Raw genomic sequence first — 19,688 nt, 5'->3', positions numbered from 1 at the left:
ATATTGGGACTTATTTTCTAAGTACTTTCAGGGATGGGCTAGGTTGTGCACTTCTGAAGACCAATTTCTCTGTCCCATAAATGGCAACATTAAAAAATAAGAAGTGTAGTATGGTGGAATGGTGCCTGTAGTCCCAGGTACTTATGAGGCTGAGGGAGGATTGTTTGAGCCCTGGAATTTGGGGGCAGCCTGAGCAAAATAGACTCCCCTAACTCAAAAAGCAAAACCAAACAAACAATACACCCAGAAGAGAATGTTTCTGGGATCTTGTTTTCTGAACAGCCTTTCACCATCATTCAACAAACAAGATCAAGTATTGATTCAGGAATAATAAGCCACCTGCTGTTAATTTAGCCTTTTGACCTGGGGGAGAACAATATTGGGGGAGTTTCTAATACCTAGACAGCATTTTCTCACTAGCGTTTATGCCCAGAATGACTGAACCATTTTTTTTTCAAGAGGCATGTCCTATACTTTGTCAAGCTGGAGTTAGACTCAGCAGCATTGGTTTCTCAGTGCTCTATTGAAAAAGGGAGTCTAGAATGGAGAAATTATGGCGCAAGCCTCATATTCATAGGGAATGTTTAGGGGTCTGATCAGCTTACTAAAAACTAGGCAGCTCTATGGGGAGGAGGGACTCACAGGGACTTGGGACAACAGACAGAGGACAACTGCAGAGGAGGAGAATCCTGAAACTTATAGTGGATTCAAAAACACAAGAGGATTATGGGTATAGGACCCAGGAGTCCCCTCATTCAGGCACTCTCAGCCCCACATTCTCCTGGGCACAAAGACACATCACATGATTGCAAGGCTAATCATTTATTGAACAAGGAGAGGAAGATCTTATTCACATAAAATCACCCTGAACATGGCAAATGGAGAAAAGAAAGCCTTTGATTCTTGGTGAGTTGATGAGTCATCCTAGACAATTATGGGGATGCAGGAATGTCACCTTCACATGTGATAGTGATGGAAATCAGGTCACAGAACTTAACAAAGGATCCCTGGGGATGAGAAAGGGATGACACTGGAGCCCCAGTGAGGAAGCTCTCACTCAGCACTAAATAAACAGAAGAGAAAGAGAACACAGACTCTTATTAAACATTCCTTGGATTGAATTGAGGACAAAGAGAAATTCTATTACAGAGAAAAATGGTGACTAGAGCCCACCCACATGTTTTTTTTCAAAAATAGGGGGAGGAAGGGTGCCAATTAAATGACTTTTTTTCTATTGCTGATTTCATTTTAACCTCCCCACTTACTGAATCTATGAAAAACAGAAAGGAAGTAATGAAGCATCTCAGGCTTGTTTCTGCCATATTCAGCATAAGAAGTTTTAAGGAATTTTTGTAAATTAAAGAATAGTGATTAAAAAAAAACCCACAGCTAAGTTTATTCAATGCTTACTTTACCCAGTTTCTAAGGCTTTCACATACATTATTTGACTGAAGTCTCACAATCAATCTGAGATAGGAGACAAATGAGGAAACGAAGTTTATGCCCCAGATTGGAGGACAATGGGAGGCCAGACAGCTCCAATCTCAGATGAGAGTTCAAGGAGGTGCAGAGTTAAAGAAAGACATTGTTTGCATACATTGGAGGAAGAGATGGAATCCTCACCTTGGAAGATGGACCACAAACGCAGACATGTATTTATCTGAGTCTCATACTGTCTATCGCCCGCTACTCTCTCCTGCCAGACTTCAAGTCTTAAGATCTTTAGCACATTGTCAATACCTGAGCCCTTTTTACCTGAGCCTTTTTTATTACATCCACATAGCAATTCTGTAAGACAAACATCATTACTTGATTTTTCAATTGCTCAGGTCATTTGCTCAAAAGCTCCATATAGGACTCAGTCCTGAACCCATTCATCCAACTCCAAATTTCACACTCTTCCATAAGCCTCCTTACCAAATTATGCTTATAGTAATCTTTAGGCACAAACCCCTGTTGCATTTGGAAGATCTTGGTCCCTGGTTCAATCCCCCCAGATCCCCCTTCTCCAGAGACCACCAACCTGGAGGCTTAGGCCTCTTGTCCATCTCTGGCCTGAAGACAGCGATCTGCAGAGGCAGAGCAGAGCACATTCAGTCACCAGCTGCACTTTGTTTCCTTGAGAGACACCAGGTGATCCCCCAGCATGGGACAAAGGGGACTGGTTACCTTGCCTCGGATTTTTCCCTTCTGGGACATAGAATTCATGAAGGGAACTTGGATAGGTAAACTTACCAACTTTGGTCAGGTCCAGTATGTTTTCCTTAACAATTCCATGTTCTTCACAAAATTTCACAACCTTTTCCTTGATTTCTGAACTCACATCTGGTTCTCGGCCTGTGGGAGGAGTGACAGAAACTGCTGTGTCCTGGGTACTAGCTGTAAAGGTAAAGGAGGGGACAGGTTTCCAGAAGAGTAGAAATGGGTGGTAATATTAGGTACTCAGGAAGAATGCTGGGGATGAAGATAACCTATCCTGACTTTGACATCAGTAGGGTATCTTTGTGGCCCACTGAGATTTATACTGTTCCTGTCACTGACCTGAGGGATTGCCAAAGGTAAATAGCCATCTTCTGTGAGAGAAAGATAGTCCAGGATAAGATTGGGGAGACCATTTTGTATCTAGATTTCCTTTTTTCCCTTCATTCCCTACCCTAAGATAACGTGACATAAAAATACTCTACCATAGAGTTCCACCAGTTGGAATGTTTCCTCATTGTTGACATTCACGAGATAAAAAACAATATATTTATCATAGACCACATCAGCTACGGTAAATATATTGAACCCATCATCTGTGGAGAAAGCAGAACACAGCTCAGAACTTCTTTGGTGCTGGAAATATTGAAAACCATTTGCGAAATTTAGCCTACAAAAACTTGAAATACATATTCTGGAAAATATACAGTGAAGATGTCTAATGGCTTTCATTTGCATTTCCCTGGCTTCATGAAGTGATTTCTAACTAAAGGAAAACTGTTAGACTGACTACTAGTGTGTAGAATATTTAGCACAGAGGTAACTCATCCTCTCTGAGACCCATCTCCTTCCCTCAGGAAGGAAGGAGTCTTTCTGATGAGTCTCTGTCCTCTCTAAGCCCACTGGCATCACATATCTGCTGTTGCATCCTGAGCAGTGAGCTATGTCGATGGCAACCAGGTATCATCAGGCAGATGGCAGGAAATGGGAAGCTATCTTACCCAGTTTATTGGTTTTTTTCCTGCCCACTAACTTTCGTTGCAGGAGGTACATATGCCCAAGTTGCCTTCCTTCCCCGATCGTATTATGTGCTAGGCATTAGCTTTTGCACAGGAGTCAGGATACTGACTGTTAGGGGGGACTCTTATGTTACCCAAATAAGCATTGATAGCGAATCAATGAAGATCCTAAAGATATAGGGTTCAATAAGTTCCTTGCAGTTGAAAATATAATTTAGAAAGACTTTTATATACTTACACTGAACAGCATATACACGATCCTTGTCTGTTTTCTCAGAAACCAAAAAAATTTCAGTGCACTTGCCATTTACACTGTAAAACAGAATGAGTGAATATCCAGGAGATGGATGAAGCTGGCTTTCTTACCTTCTACTCTGCCCATAACCTGAATTTCTAGATCCACTCATCTTATGAACGTTTTTATACAATTATCAGTTTTTATTTACATTATTTTACTTAATTTGATACTTATGAATGACTTAAATAAATACTTCCTATCACTAGTACTACTACCACTACTTCCCACCATTACTGTCACTGTACTGTAGACATCGGTCTCGATCATTAGCTGAATGCTCACATTTGCAGTCTCACTAATTAGAGTGTTACAAATATTAGTGATGTCTCCCTCCCCAAAAATCATGAGAGAAAAAATCATAAGAGAGAATTATCATCACGCACACCCCCCCCCCCCGCCTTTTACTCTGGAAAATCAAGGTGGATACAGATGAATTTTCTTGGTTAACTACTAATAAATAGATTTACATTCCAGATTCCATGCTTTTAACCTATGCTGTATTTGTCACACTAAACATGATTCTGTTTTCACGCTACCTATTACCTCCCCCACTTCCAATACATTTATTCTGTGACCAACTATTGTCCCTGAAACTTGAAAAGCCCCTGGTCTATCAAGATCTGGGTCATTGTCAGATGAGAGACTGGTTTTGAACACAGGCTCAGCATGCCTCTCTGTGTGTGTGTGTGCATGTGTGTGTAGAAACACACCCATGTTTCTGTGTTCCCTTTCCCAACTAATGAATTCAACACTTACATGGTGTGGAATTTAAAGAATAAGGAAGAGTTCTTCAAGACATCAATATATTCCACAAAAACTCTCATGCTACCATTTTCTTCTATCTTTTCCTTTTCATCAGAGGCCAACAGAATGGAATACCACTTCCCTTTAATCTGCAATAAATAAGTGAAACAATTGAGAAAAGTGAAAGAATAGCACATGGACACTTTTCTCCTTGAACTCTGGCCTTTGGACTGAGATTTATAATGTAATTTGCAGATGGAATTAGAACTCAAGTCAACTGTTAGACCATGAGGACTCTTTCCAGTGACCCTCCAGTAAGAATGGAGATCCCCAAGAATTGTCATATTTTAATGTGGTGTAACTTCTCTTAGTTTAGGGTCTTCGACTACTCCTTAAGTCTAATGTTAAAGAATATCTGTCCCTCAAAGGCCCCACCTGGCTTCAGAATCCCCCAAACCACCTCCCAAAGTCAGAAGTTGCTCTGCTCCATGACTCTACCTTTGACGGATCAAAGTTCTTTTCCACATAATCATTTTTAATTTCATTGGCACAGACTAGGGTCAGCCCCAGACATAAGATCAGCAGCTTCATCTTTGTAGTGGATGTAACTGTCGCCCTTCAGCCCCCAGAGCAAGTCTTTCCCTAATGGTGGTTCCACTCCCCAGCTGTTTTGTCGTTATATATACTTCCTGGGTGCTTAAACCCTGAGTCCCCACATTTCCGCCTCCCTGTCTGTGAAATGGTCTTTCATTCTCTGGTGGGAAGCCAAGGATTGTTCCTGCCCTTTGAAACTTGGCAATCCTAGCTCTTTCATTTAGTGACTTTCCATTTCTCAAAACACATTGTCAAGAAAAACAGTGGATGATCTAAAGACGTGACACTTGGAACCGGATTTAGGTTTGCATCTGACTTGGAATCTAAAGCCAGTTATACAGAACAGAAATGGGATTAACTGGAAACAGAATGTGTAGAAGATCTGTTTTATGACTCACATGTGCAGAAATAAGGAATTACTCATTTTTTGCAAACCTCAGAAATGAAGAAGCTGTCTCTATCAAAAACACTACTTAGCACCTATGACAAAGCACTGAAATAGGGCCAAACATAGCAATGTCTTTAAAGTATGGTGTCTAGGATTCAGGACATTTTAATTCCATTTCCTTATTCTCTGAACCCAACCTGTTTCCTCAATAAATGTACAAGTGTTTAATTGCCATGTAGGAGTCTACACTGTGGGCCCATAAGACAAAAGAACAAGATATCATCCCTTCCTTAAAGAGCCTACAATGAAGTTGGAGAAACATTCCGTACACTCACATGCTTAATGCTACAGGTATGTGAAATGACTTGGCACCAAGTCCAGACCATAGTAAAGTGGCTGAGGTGACATCACGTATGAAGTGGTTAAGAGCACAGGCTTTGGAGTTGTGCAGTCCTGGGCTTCATTCCATCGCTGCCATTTTGAAGTCAACAGACCAGATTTTAACCACCCTGAGCGTGCATTTCTTCTTGGGAGGGTAATTCTACCTGTCTAATGGATTGCTGCAGGGATTCATGGGATGATGTGCATGAAACCTCTGCACACGCTGGCTGCTGGGGTCAGAGAATGGTTTCTTGACAAGGCAGGACATAGGGTAGGCCTTGAACATGAGGGAGGGCATGGAGATGTGAAAGCATGTGGGGACACCATCCAGGTAGAGGAATGTTGTGAGTTAGAATCCTGTGCTGCCAGGTAGGTTCTCAGAAGCTTGGTTCTATCTTGTTTTGTGCTAATAATAGACCTCCAAAACCCAGAAGGAGGCTGGTGCCATGAAAGGAGATGGGCACCAAGCAGTGAACCTAGGAACTGTGCCTTTCTATCTGTGGAAATATTTGTTATGTATATTCATTTATTTATTATTTGGTGCTACCAGCATTTGAACTTAGGGCTTCATGCTTACTAGGCAAGCACTGTACCACCTGAGCCACTCCACCAACCTTGATTTGTGTTGGATATTCCACATAGGGTCTCACAGAACTATTTGCCCAGGTTTGGCTTCGAACCTCAATCCTCCTGATCTCTGCTTACAAGTAGCTAGGATTACAGTTGTGAGCCACCAGTGCCCAGTTCTGAGGAACTATTTAAAAAGTCTACCAGTCCCTTGTGTGATCATTCCTAGTTCATGCTCAACCACTTCCATCTATGATGTTTTGAAGCCTCTGTAACTTCTACCATCATAGGTGGTTGTGGGTTTTCCTGGCCCTGAGGTTGAAGTAGTGAATTTGACAAATGGTAACAAAGACTTGTGTGTATTTTCTTCCTACTACTTGATTCTCTCCAAGCATAGATGGCAGCCTGTGGTCCACCAGGTTTTTTAACTGAGCCCCATTCTTCCTGGGTTAGGATGTGGAGAGGAGAGCAGGATTCTTTTGTTGCATACTCACTCTCTGTCATATCTCTACCACATCCTAATTGAGCCTGTGTAGTTCTATGTTGTAACAATCTGCCTCTGTTTTTATTCCCTATGAGAAGGTGAACTCCCTTCTAAAGGTGGAGATACCTTCCTTGTTCACCTTTATACCTACTGTAGCATTGATGCATAGCATCACCTTTGGAATGTTTGTCCTCTAAACACTATTTATTTTGTATTTTGATTTATTTTTTAGGAGGTACTGGGGATTGAACTTTGGGGCTATGCTTGATAGGCAGGCACTCTACCAAGTGAATCATCAAATCCCATTTTAAAAGCTGTAGAGTTTCTTGTAATAACAAGAAGGAATCTCCTTGAAAATCCTTTTGTAAATAGGAATATTACTATCTGGTAGTGGTTTGTAATTCCTATTACTGGTTACAGGAGTAGAGGGAGAGCATGAGATTGAAGTCTACGATCTGAAGCCTATGTTTTGGATGATCTTATTATTAAGGTCTGAATTGACTATTGACCACTCTGACTGTTTGATTTTATTTCAAATCTACCATATTTTTGGTGGATGATATAAGCAGTTCTAGGATAGCCTAGCCACTGAGGAAGATCAAAGCTGCAAAATACCCAAGGGTTGTGATGCAATCAATCCAGGGCATGGTGAAAGAAAACCCAGAGAAAACTAAAGCCAGGGTGATATTTTGCTTCATAATAGGACTTCCTTAACTAATACTTCAGTAATGTATTTTAATATTTGTAGTAGGAATTTGTATTAATGATCTGTAAACACTCTCACAAGTTACATATGATCAATATATATTATAATCAAATGAATTGTTGACTTTTTGTATTGTAGGGAGCTGTGGTGCGATGACTCTATCCCATCAGAGAGAGAAAGAGAAAGTACCCAGAGGTGGGTTGGAGGCCTGAGAAGGCCTACATGGAGGAAGGTATGGAAGACTCCTAAGGAGACCTGTGGCAAATTGAATAATGGCCTCCCAAAGATGTCCTAATTCCTGTAAACTGTGAATACATCAGGTTACAAGGCAAAGGGAATTAAGGTTGCTGATCAGCTGACCTTGAGGTCAGGAGAGCATGCAGGATTATCTGGATGGGCCCAATGTAATCGCAAGAGTGTTTACGAGTGCAAGAGGAAGGCAGAGAAGAGAACCAGAGAGATCATCTCTAGAAGCTGTAATAGGAAAGGAAAGATTCTGCTAGACTCTCCAAAAAGGAATGTGTCTCACATCCTCTTCTCTTTTATTTCTTTCCTTTCAGCTGCCATCTTTTTTAAAAATAAAATTTGAAAAATGTAAAAAAAAAAAAAACCCTCAGAAATAGAAAATAATAACCACTACTATAGCTTGGCTATGAAATGTCTCCCTAAGGCCCAGGTGTTGAAAGCTTTGTTCCCAACCATGGTACTATTGGGAGGTGCTAGAACCTTTAAGAGGTGGGGCCTACTGGGAGGTCTTCAGGTCATTGTGGGTGTGCTTCTGAAGGGGATAATGGGATCCCAGCCCCTTCCTTGTTCCCTTCTCCCTCCCCACTGGGGATTCTATCCTGGGCCTCAAGCATGCATGGCAAGCACGGTACCACTTGAGCCATACCCCCAGCTTCCTGCATCTGTGAGGTGAGTGCTTTTGCTCCATTACATGCTTCCAAAGCAGCAGAGTCACCTGTCCCTGGACTGAAACCTACTAAACTGTAAGCCAAACCAAACTTCTCTTTATGAGCTGATTTATCTCAACTCTTAAAGTACTACAGTGACAGGAAGCTGACTGACACAACCGCCCACATACCCATCACCCAGAAGCAACAACTCCTAACATTTCATCCTGTTTTCCTAGTCCTTTTATCTATGCATGTCTTCTCTTAAAAATTACCAATAATAAAAATAAGTGATATACATTGGGCCCCCATCTCATTTCCTTCAATCACTTCTCAGGAGCTAACTCCGTGGAGAGTGAGTGGGTATCCTTCCATCCATTCTAATAATTTAACATCCTGCTATTCAAAGTGTGGACCACAGAGCAGCAATGCTGGCATTAGCTGGGAGCTTGTTAGAAGCCAGCCCTGTGGTTTAAGAAAATCTCCTGGGGCTTCCTATGCCGATTATGAGAAGCACTGTGTTATTGTAACATAGCTGTCCGTAGTGTATCGCATTGTTCTGTGTGTCATGCAAAATGTTTCTAGATGGCACCATACTAGCATCACTCAAAAGTTGCTTTAGAGAACTAATGATGCTAATACAGAGCTAGTATATCCCTTTCTCTGTGTGAGTGTGTATGTGTGTATGTCTGTCTGTCTGTCTGTCAGTCTGTGGTACTGGGACTTTGCACATGCTAGGCAAGTGCTCTACCACTAGAGGCAGGCCTCAGCTCCTCCAGTACATTCCTTCTTAACTTGTTAAAGAAAATTCACATTTGTGTGGCTGATAATGAAATCTGTTATTAAATCAATATGTCAATAGCATTGGTTTTTTTGTATTCAGGTACAAACACCCTTTTTTGTTGGTTGTACTGGAGTTTGAACTCAGGGCCTCACTCAGGGCCTCACTCTAGCACTTGAGCTTCTCCACAAGACCTTTTCTGTGTTAATTGTTTTTGAGATAGGATTTCTAAAACTATTTGCCCAGACTGGCTTCAAACTGCTTTCCTCCAGTCTCTGTCTCCCAAGTAGCTAGAATTACAGGTGTGAGCCACCAGTGCCAGGCTCACAAATACTCTTTTCTTTAAAAGAATATACAATGCAACCATTTATTTCCTTGTAGCATTACAATCACAGGGAGAGTGTACTTCCTAAAAAGAAGCAATTTCTGTTGGTGTCCATAAGACTAATTGTTACATAACTAAGGGGAAAATGAGGTTATAAAGTCCAGATGTCTTAGCATCATTGAGGGATAGAAGCAAATTAAATGTACAGAATATGCACATTGTTGTCCAGTTGGGGCATTTATCCCAACTAAAATTGAGATTCATTGTTCTTAATATTTAAGGAAATTAGACAAAAAAAAAACCACCTGCAAGCTCTTTGTTTGTTTCCTTTGGTAGTGGTGGTACTAGGTGGTGGTTTAGAGTCAGGGCTTCATGCTTGCTAGTCAGGCGTTCTACTACTTGAGCCCTTTTGGCTCTGGTTATTCAGAGTTTTGTCTTTATTAATCACAAATTGTTCCATATTTCAGAAGCTCTATACTGAACTAGATCTTCATCGACAAGTAAAGTGTTTGGCTTTATCATGATTTCTATTAGCCAAGGGTCTCCAAGAATGTGTGATATAGTAGAAACTAGTTGAGATAATTGACAAAACTTACAATATGTGACCAGTTGTCTGGAAAGAAACTAGGTACTAAGGATCAAGAATTGAGATGGTGCTGCCAACCGGTGGCTCACACCTATAATCCTAGCTACTCAGGAGGCAGAGATCAGGAGGATTGTGGTTCAAAGTCAGACCAGGCAAATAGTTCACAAAACCCTATTTCAAAAAAAACCATCACAAAAAAGGGCTGGTGGAGTGACTCAAGGTGTAATCCCTGAGTTCAAACTCCAGTACTGCAAAAAAAGAAACAACAAAAGAAAGGAAGGAAGGAAGGAAGGAAAGAGGAATCACAGCCTGAAAAGCTTTATTTTTAATTGTATGTTGGTAAAACATTTGGTCAATTGGTTGCTTGGAAGATAGACCTTGTTCTGGCAAAGAGGACTAGATTTTAAAAAAAGATGCAGGATATTGAAATATTAGTACTGTACTGGCAACTTCTTGCTGCTTCCAGCAAAATTTACAAGAGAGAGGACGTGGGCTAAGCCAGCAAAGCTGTGATGGAAAGTGAACATAGTGAGCATTACTAAAGAAAAATTTCTCTGCCTGCAGCTTCAGTCCAAGTTGACTGAGTCACTGCTTCTGTACCCTGAAGGGAAGCAATGTAAGTAGTGGCTGTGGAGTGGGAGTCTAGGTTTAGTAGGAAATAAAGCTGCTGGTGAAGAAGGGATTAGAGACCTACCTCACCAAAGTCTGCCCTTCGATGGTCTCAAAGTGGCCACCATAAGATTAAGGGAACTGGGGTTGCAGATTATGCAGACCAATCTAGAAAATGCTGGTATCCAGGATTAAATCAGTCTAGATAAGATTTGGAGAGTGTGGTCATGAAGAAGTACATGGAGACATCAAGAGGCAAATATACTGGAACTCTACTAAGTTTTTAAGACTTTGTATTGCCAAAGAAATTCAGTCCTGGCTTAGAGCAAAAGTAGGTGATTCTTTAATTCTCAAAGTAATCCCTCCACACCTGAGCAAGCAGGAAGTGGGTAGTAGCCATGGAGGATAATGAACAAGGGACAAACTTCCAGATATGGAGCCAGCGGCAGACCAGAATGGACAGAAGATGTGGTCTGTGTTTTTTTGGCTTACCTCTTGCAACTCAGCCATAACGAAGAGAGTGAAGACATTGCCTCTGGAGACAGTAAATAGAAAGAACTGGGTTCCGGAATGTCTACAAGGACAGAGAAATTAACACCTTCATTAAGCCATACTGAATTATAATTAGGACTCTTTTTTTTGTTTTTAATTAGTGCATATTAATTCTAAACTGGGTTTCATTGTGATATTTGCATAAATACATACAATGTACTTTGATCAAATTCTCTCCCTCTATTACTCTCTTATCTCTCCTCCTCATTCTCATTTCTTACAGTTTTTAGTAGATTTCATTATGAAATTTTTTATACATTCATATAATGTATTTTGAGAATATTCAACCCCCCATTACCCTCTCTTTTCCTCCTCCCCTCTCCTGTTGTTCACCTCCAACAGTCTCCCTTTTACATTCAGTTCATAATGTAAGGGGAGTGAACGTGAAAGGGAGAGGGGGCAAATGGGAGAAATGGCTCTGGGGACAAATGGCAGAAATGACCCTGGAATGTAAAGGGAACAGATGGCACAAGTAACTTTGCCTTAAATAAAAGAGACAGGAAGACAGGAAGGCATCCTTAAAAGCAAACATAAGGAGATGTGTCGAATAGTCTTCTCACCCAGATGATAAAAGTCTTTCTCCTAGATAAGAGAGGCAAAGAAGCATTGTTTTAAAGACAAACATCTAAAGAGATGGAAAAATAGACCCCATAAGGAAAGTAACAGAGCAAACTTTCCCAAGATAGCAAAAGGATAGAGGGAGGGGAGTCTCACCAAAATAACAAGCAGTAGTCATAAAATGAATATGACAGGTCTCAAGGACAGGATGGATTAATAAGACCCTCCTGGGGTCCAGTTGATAAGGAGTGGGGGAAGGGCAGACAGATAGTTGGTTCAGCAAGAAGTTAATTAGAGAGCTAATTATAGATGCAGCTTCAAAGTAGAGTAGGGGGTGCATAACTCAGGCAGAGCACAACTTCAGTTATTCTTTGACTTAGCTCTTTCACTAAATCCCACCCATCAGAGTGTTTTCCTACCTTTCAATAAACTTTGTGCTTGCTTTAACTCTTAACTCTTGGCCCAGCGTCTTCAATCATTGACTACACCAGGACATGAACTAGGAACAACAATCCAATATCGATAATATTATTATTATTAAGTCTAGATTCCACATATGAGAGAAAATATGGAGTATTTGTCTTTCTGATCTTAGTTTAGCTCACTTTTTTTTAACATGATCATCTCCAATATCATCTATTTACCTGCAAATGACATCATTTTATTATTCTTTATGGGTGAAAAATACTCCATTGTGGGTCTCTTTTTATAGCAGTGTAGCTAGATAAACTAATGAAATGTTCAAAACCGTATGTTTGTCTTCTCCCACTAAATCTGCTCCTCCAACAGACCGAATGAAATGGCCGTTCCAATCTTCCAATTGCTCAGGCTAAAATCATTGAAGGTGTTCTTTGTTCTAGCCCCTACCAGGTGCACACCATCAAACCAAACTTCTCTTTGGTGACTTACTTACCTCTTCTCATGCATGGGGTGAGCCTGTGTCTTGTTCTAAAAATATTGATGCCCTTCCACCAAAGACCACTAAGATCATACCTGTAAGTTAATGTGTTGGGTTTACTACTACAGCTGGGAAGAACACTTAGAAAGTGTACCATGAACTTCTTGGAAAGAATGATAGAAATAACCTGCTGTAGGACTTCTGGAAGTCTGAGGAGGCTCTGGGTTGGGTGCTGTCAGAGCAGGGGTGATTCACCTATCAGCTATCACTGAGAGTGGAGACAAAGATAAAGGTAAATGTGCAATTGCTAAAGAAGTAACTGTCATTTTAGCAGAGAAGAAATATGTTTGTAGATTGCAAAAAAATTTTTTGTTAGTTTTGGTGTTAACTGGATTTGAACTAGGGGCTTTTTAGGCAGGTGCTCTACTGCTTGAGCCACTCTTCCAGCCCTGATCTTGTTTTTTTGATCCACAGTGACCTTGTCCATGTTGATGTTTTATGAGATTTTGTCCAACAGGACAATCTGGCCTAGCGTGAAGATCAAACCAGTTTACAGAAACATTGAGGCTTAGACATGAGAGTCAGGCCAGTTCCAGGATCTCAGGTGCTGCTTTGTCTCTGAAATGGGTGATAGTGTCTTTGTGCAGCCATAGGCAGTAGCTTCTTGCTTGAGCCCAGGTAAGGGAGAGGAGCTTTCTTGAAAATCATTCTGTCTCAGCCTCTGCTCCTCAGAGGGGTGCATCTTCAACCTGCACCCCTGCCTGGTTTTTGTGACACTTGTCCCCACTCCTATATGGTTGACTCAGATCTGTCCCCAGATCCCAGGGAACAGCACTGCTGTTCTCTGTTCACTCTTCCATCTGTTTATTCCTTTGTTTTTCTGTAGAGAGGAATTGCTCTGTTTCTGATCTATAGACATTTCCTCATTGCTTTTAAGTGCTCTTAATATTTTGTGCCTCAATTTACACAAAATATTTAGAATAGAAGAGATGGGTCTAAGAGTGAGTTCAAGCTGCTATATTGATCTGAGAAGAGTCAAGAGTCTTTTTGTGCCTTTCTCTGGGCTGAACTTTTCTGACATGTGGCACTCCCCAAGCATTTCCCATCATCAGTGGGCCCTTGGTTGTATTGTTACATATTTTCTAAGTGTTTTTAAGGACAGGCTACATTGTGTCTTCCTGTCCCATAAATGCCAATACTATAAAACAAGAAACACTATGTGGTGGTGTGAGCCTGTATTCCCAGCTACTCATGAGGATGAGGCAGGATTGTTTGAGCCCTGGAATTTGGTGGTGGTGGGGGGCTGACTCCCCAATCTCAAAAAGCAAAACACCAGAAGAGAGCAAGATCCCAGAATAAATGGCTTTTTGAATAGCCTTTTGCCATATTTTGACAAACCAGACCAAATACTTGATTCAGGAGTAATAAGCCACCTGAAGTTAATTTAGGCTTGTGACCTGGGGGTAAAGAAATACTTGGGGAACTTCAAATTCCTAGACAGGCTTCTCTCACTAGCCTTTATGCCCAGAATGACTGAGCCATTCTTTCTTGCAGGAAGCATGTCCTACACCTCACGCAGCTGACACCAGCCTCAGCAGCATTGGTTTCTCAGTGTCCTTTTGAGAAAGGGAGTCTAAGATGGAGAAATTATGGAGCAAGTCTCATATTCTTATGGAATGTATAGTGGTCTGACCATACCACTAAAAACTAGGCAGCTCTATGGGGAGGAGGGACTCACAGGGACTTGGGACAACTGACAGAGGATGACTGCAGAGGAGGAGAATCCTGAAACTCAGGGTGGCATCAAAGACACTAGAGGATTATGGGTACAGGACCCAGGGGTCCTCATTCAGGTGCTCTCAGTCCCACGTTCTCCTGGACACAATGAAGATCACATGATTGCATGGCTAATCATTTATTAAACAAGGAGAAGATCTTATTCACATAGAATCGCCCTGAACGTGGCAAATGGAGAAAAGAAAGCCTTTGATTCTTGGTGAATTGTTGAGTCATCCTAGACAATCAAGAGATGCAGGAATATCATCTTCACATGTAAGAGTGACAGAAATCTCACAGAATTGCCACAAGACCCTTGGGCATGAGAAAGGGATGACACTGAAGCCCAGGAGAGGAAGCTGTCACTCAGCACTAAATAAACAGAGGAGAAAGAGAACACAGACACTTATTAAGCATTCTTTCGGTTGAATTCAGGACAAAGAGAAATTCTATTACAGAGAAAAATGGTGACTAGAATCCCCCCAGCATTCTAACTTCATTTTTTTTCTCCCACCAAAATAGAGCAGAGAAAGTGTGCCAATTAGATGACTTTTCTATGCTGATGTGATTTTAACCTACCCCCACCCAAATCTATGAAAAATAAGTGGAAAGTAATAAAGGACCTCAGGTTTGTTTCTGCCATATTCAGCATAAGAAGTTTTGAAGCATTTCTGATAAATTAAGAAATAGTGACAAAATGATAGCTAAGTTTATTAAATGCTTACTTTATGCAAGGTGCTAAAGTTTTCACATAAATTATCTGACTGAAGTCTCACAATCAATCTGAGTTAGGAGACAAATGAGGAAACGAAGTTTATGCCCCAGATTGGAGGACAATGGGAGGCCAGACAGCTCCAATCTCAGATGAGAGTTCAAGGAGGTGCAGAGTTAAAGAAAGACATTGTTTGCATACATTGGAGGAAGAGATGGAATCCTCACCTTGGAAGATGGACCACAAACGCAGACATGTATTTATCTGAGTCTCATACTGTCTATCGCCCGCTACTCTCTCCTGCCAGACTTCAAGTCTTAAGATCTTTAGCACATTGTCAATACCTGAGCCCTTTTTACCTGAGCCTTTTTTATTACATCCACATAGCAATTCTGTAAGACAAACATCATTACTTGAGTTTTCAATTGCTCAGGTCATTTGCTCAAAAGCTCCATATAGGACTCAGTCCTGAACCCATTCATCCAACTCCAAATTTCACACTCTTCCATAAGCCTCCTTACCAAATTATGCTTATAGTAATCTTTAGGCACAAACCCCTGTTGCATTTGGAAGATCTTGGTCCCTGGTTCAATCCCCCCAGATCCCCCTTCTCCAGAGACCACCAACCTGGAGGCTTAGGCCTCTTGTCCATCTCTGGCCTGAAGACAGCGATCTGCAGAGGCAGAGCAGAGCACATTCAGTCACCAGCTGCACTTTATTTCCTTGAGAGACACCAGGTGACCCCCCAGCATGGGACAAAGGGGACTGGTTACCTTGCCTCGGATTTTTCCCTTCTGGGACATAGAATTCATGAAGGGAACTTGGATAGGTAAACTTACCAACTTTGGTCAGGTCCAGTATGTTTTCCTTAACAATTCCATGTTCTTCACAAAATTTCACAACCTTTTCCTTGATTTCTGAACTCACATCTGGTTCTCGGCCTGTGGAAGGAGTGACAGTAACCACACTGTCTTGGGTATTGGCTGTAGAGGTGAAACAGGGGATGGGGCTTCAAAAGAGTGGATATAACCTATCCTGAATTTGACATCTGTAGGGAATCTTTGTGGCATGATGAGAGATTTATAATCTTCCTGTCCCTGAGCCTGAGGGATTTCCTAAGGTAAACTGCCATCTTCAGTGAGGGAAATATGGTCCAGGATAAGATCAAAGAGACCAGTTTGTATCTAGGGTTCCTTCATTTCCCTCCTTCCCTACCCCAAGGTGTTGCCATAAAAATACTCTACCATAGAGTTCCACTGTTTGTAATGTTCCCTCATCATTGGTATTCCTGTTATGTAAAATAATATATTTATCATAGACCACATCAGCTATGGTAAATACATTGATCCCATCATCAGTGGAGAAAGCAGAACACAGCTCAGAAGTTCCTTGGTCCATGGGGATAATGGAAACCATCTGCCTGTTCTTGCCGACAAAAAGTTCAAATGTATATTCTGGAAAAGACACAATGAAGATGTCTAATGTCATCAATTTGCATCCTCAATGGCTTCACGAAGTGATTTCTAACTTCTGGTAGACTGACCACTAGTGTGTAGAATATTTAGCACAGAGGTAACTCATCCTCTCTGAGACCCATCTCCTTCCCTCAGGAAGGAAGGAGTCTTTCTGATGAGTCTCTGTCCTCTCTAAGCCCACTGGCATCACATATCTGCTGTTGCATCCTGAGCAGTGAGCTATGTCGATGGCAACCAGGTATCATCAGGCAGATGGCAGGAAATGGGAAGCTATCTTACCCAGTTTATTGGTTTTTTTCCTGCCCACTAACTTTCGTTGCAGGAGGTACATATGCCCAAGTTGCCTTCCTTCCCCGATCGTATTATGTGCTAGGCATTAGCTTTTGCACAGGAGTCAGGATACTGACTGTTAGGGGGGACTCTTATGTTACCCAAATAAGCATTGATAGCGAATCAATGAAGATCCTAAAGATATAGGGTTCAATAAGTTCCTTGTAGTTGAAAATATAATTTAGAAAGACTTTTATATACTTACACTGAACAGCATATATACCATCCTTGTCTGTTTTCTCACAAACTAAAAAAATGTCAGTGCACTCGCCACTGTAAAACGGAATGAGTAAATACCCAGGAGATGTTGATTAAGCTGGCCTCCTCACTCCCACTTCTGCCCAGACTTGATTTTCTGATTCCATTCATCTTTTGAGCATTTTTATACAATTATCAAACAGCTTTTATTTACATTGTTTCACTTAATCTGATACTTTAATAATGACTTAAAGAACTACTTCCTGACAGTACTCTTACCATCACTACATCCCACTATTACCATCTTTGTGCTAGAGTCATTTGTCTAGGTCTGTCCAGATCAGTAGCTGAATGCTCATTATTTGCCAGTCTCACCAATGAGAGCTTTATAAATTTTCCTGCCCTGCTCCTCTCCAAAAACCATGAGGGACAATTATCACCACTGCCCTCTCCTCTGGAATATCTAGGTGGATACGGATTAATTTTCTTTGTTAACTAGTAAGAGATAGATTCATATTCCAAATTCCATGCCCTTAACCTAGGCTGTATTTTCACACTAATTATGATTGTCCCCTCTTACCCCTCTCACTTCCAATACACTTATCCCTGTAACCAAGTGTCTCTGAATCCTGAAAACCCTCAAGTCCCGAAAGTCCTGTGTCCTATGTTTCTGTTTCCCTTTCTTAACTAAAGAAAGGTATGTAATGTAAACTGTAAGGAAGAGTTCGCCAAGACATCAATATATTCCACAAAAACTCTCATGCTGCCATTTTCTTCTATTTTCTTCCTTTGGTCACAGGCCAAGAGAATGGGATACCACTTCCCTTTAATCTGCAATAAGTAAGTAAAAGAATTGAGAAAAGAGAAGGAGTACTGCCACATGGACACTTTTCTCCTTGAACTCTGCCCTTTGGACTGGCATTTATAATGTAATTTGCACATGGAACTAGAACTCAGTCAATTAGACAGCACCTAGGACCCTTTCCTTGACTATCCACTAAAAATAGAGGTCCCCAAGAATTGTCATATTCTTAGTTTAAGGTCTGAAACTACTCCTTCAGTCTAATGTTAAAGAATTTCTGCCTCCAAAGGACTCACCTGGATTCAGGATCCCCCAAACCACCTCCCAAAGTCAGAAATTGCTCTGCTCCATGACTCTACCTTTGACAGATCAAAGTTCTTTCCTTTGTTGGCCCAGACTAGGGTCAGCCCCAGACATAAGAGCAGCAGCTTCAGCCCCCTGAGTGAGTCTTTACCTGGCAGTGGTTCTACTCCCCAGTGCTTGTTTTTTTATATACTTCCTGGGTCCAGGTTTTAACCATGGGTCCTACCTTTTGTCCTCTCTCTCTGTGAAATGGTCTTTCATTCGCTGGTGGGAAGCCAAGGATTGTTCCTACCCTTTGAAACTTGGCAAACCCAGTTCTTTTAGATTTACTTAGTGACCTTTCATTTCTCAAAATACATTGGCAAGAAAAACAGTGGATTATCTAAAGAGCTGCCACATGGAACCAGATTTAACATTGCACCTGACTTGGAATCTGAAATGCAATATATGAAGCAGGAAGGGAATTAACTTGGGAACAGAATGTGTAGAGGATCTGTTTTATGACTCATATGGAGTATGGAAATAAGTGAATCACTCAATTTTTGCAAACCTCAGAAACGAAGAAGCTGTCTCTATCAAACACTACTTAGCACCTATGACAAAGCACTGAAATAGGGCCAAACATAGCAATGTCTTTAAAGTATGGTGTCTAGGATTCAGGACATTTTAATTCCATTTCCTTATTCTCTGAACCCAACCTGTTTCCTCAATAAATGTACAAGTGTTTAATTGCCATGTAGGAGTCTACACTGTGGGCCCATAAGACAAAAGAACAAGATATCATCCCTTCCTTAAAGAGCCTACAATGAAGTTGGAGAAACATTCCGTACACTCACATGCTTAATGCTACAGGTATGTGAAGTGACTTGGCACCAAGTCCAGACCATAGTAAAGTGGCTGAGGTGATATCACGTAGGAAGTGGTTAAGAGCACAGGCTTTGGAGTTGTGCAGTCCTGGGCTTCATTCCATCGCTGCCATTTTGAAGTCAACAGACCAGATTTTAACCACCCTGAGCGTGCATTTCTTCTTGGGAGGGTAATTCTACCTGTCTAATGGATTGCTGCAGGGATTCATGGATGGTGTGCATGAAACCTCTGCACACGCTGGCTGCTGGGGTCAGAAAATGGTTTCTTGATAAGGCAGGACATAGGGTAGGCCTTGAACATGAGGGAGGGCATGGAGATGTGAAAGCATGTGGGGACACCATCCAGGTAGAGGAATGTTGTGAGTTAGAATCCTGTGCTGCCAGGTAGGTTCTCAGAAGCTTGGTTCTATCTTGTTTTGTGCTAATAATAGACCTCCAAAACCCAGAAGGAGGCTGGTGCCATGAGAGGAGGTGGGCACCAGGCAGTGAACCTAGGAACTGTGACTTTCCATCTGTGGGACTAGTTTTCTATTTATTATTTTACTTATTCATTTATTTTGGCAGTACTGGGGTTTGAACTCAGGGCTTTACATTTGCTAAGCAGCCATTTTACCACTTGAGTCACTCCACCAGCCCATGTTGGG

At 41.4% G+C, this 19,688-nt stretch overlaps 2 protein-coding genes across 6 annotated transcripts in view; both read right to left on the bottom strand.

The window, feature by feature from the left end:
- Positions 1-404: 404 nt before the first annotated feature.
- Positions 405-18,330, bottom strand: LOC109678963 (major urinary protein 5-like). Of its 5 annotated transcripts, none has more exons than XM_074051241.1 (10): positions 18,235-18,330; positions 15,910-16,011; positions 15,698-15,743; positions 11,067-11,148; positions 4,273-4,409; positions 3,457-3,530; positions 2,685-2,795; positions 2,236-2,337; positions 2,024-2,069; positions 405-1,063 (listed from the first exon to the last, which is right to left on the bottom strand). In XM_074051241.1, exons 4-9 carry the CDS (start codon positions 11,082-11,084, stop codon positions 2,032-2,034), a joined length of 480 nt encoding a protein of 159 aa, XP_073907342.1. In that variant the 5' UTR covers positions 11,085-11,148; positions 15,698-15,743; positions 15,910-16,011; positions 18,235-18,330; the 3' UTR covers positions 405-1,063; positions 2,024-2,031. The 5 variants fall into 5 exon arrangements, with proteins under 5 accessions (XP_073907342.1, XP_073907343.1, XP_073907344.1 ...); XM_074051242.1 differs by having other exon boundaries at positions 405-1,007; XM_074051243.1 differs by having other exon boundaries at positions 18,172-18,311.
- The window catches only part of Zfp37 (ZFP37 zinc finger protein), a 98,225-nt gene continuing 94,454 nt past the window's right edge, over positions 15,918-19,688 (bottom strand). The window contains exon 6 of the mRNA XM_074051238.1: positions 15,918-16,053. The gene's annotated coding sequence lies outside the window, so the exon portion shown is untranslated. The remainder of the gene's footprint in view (positions 16,054-19,688) is intronic.

Source organism: Castor canadensis, chromosome 13 (assembly GCF_047511655.1).
Source record: "Castor canadensis chromosome 13, mCasCan1.hap1v2, whole genome shotgun sequence".
In the NCBI taxonomy this organism is placed as follows: Eukaryota; Metazoa; Chordata; class Mammalia; order Rodentia; family Castoridae; genus Castor; species Castor canadensis.
This window is presented reverse-complemented; position numbering and strand designations above follow the sequence as displayed.

Bases quoted from the DNA above. Each gene is read 5' to 3' on its own strand.
- LOC109678963 (XM_020154325.2), bottom strand. From the start codon at position 4,851: ATGAAGCTGCTGATCTTATGTCTGGGGCTGACCCTAGTCTGTGCCAAT. The intron at 2,796-3,456 runs GTAAGTATATAA...CTTTCTCCACAG, and splicing joins TCGTGTATATGCTGTTCAGT to ATGATGGGTTCAATATATTT. The intron at 2,070-2,235 runs GTAAGTTTACCT...CTGCCTCTGCAG, and splicing joins ACTGGACCTGACCAAAGTTG to ATCGCTGTCTTCAGGCCAGA.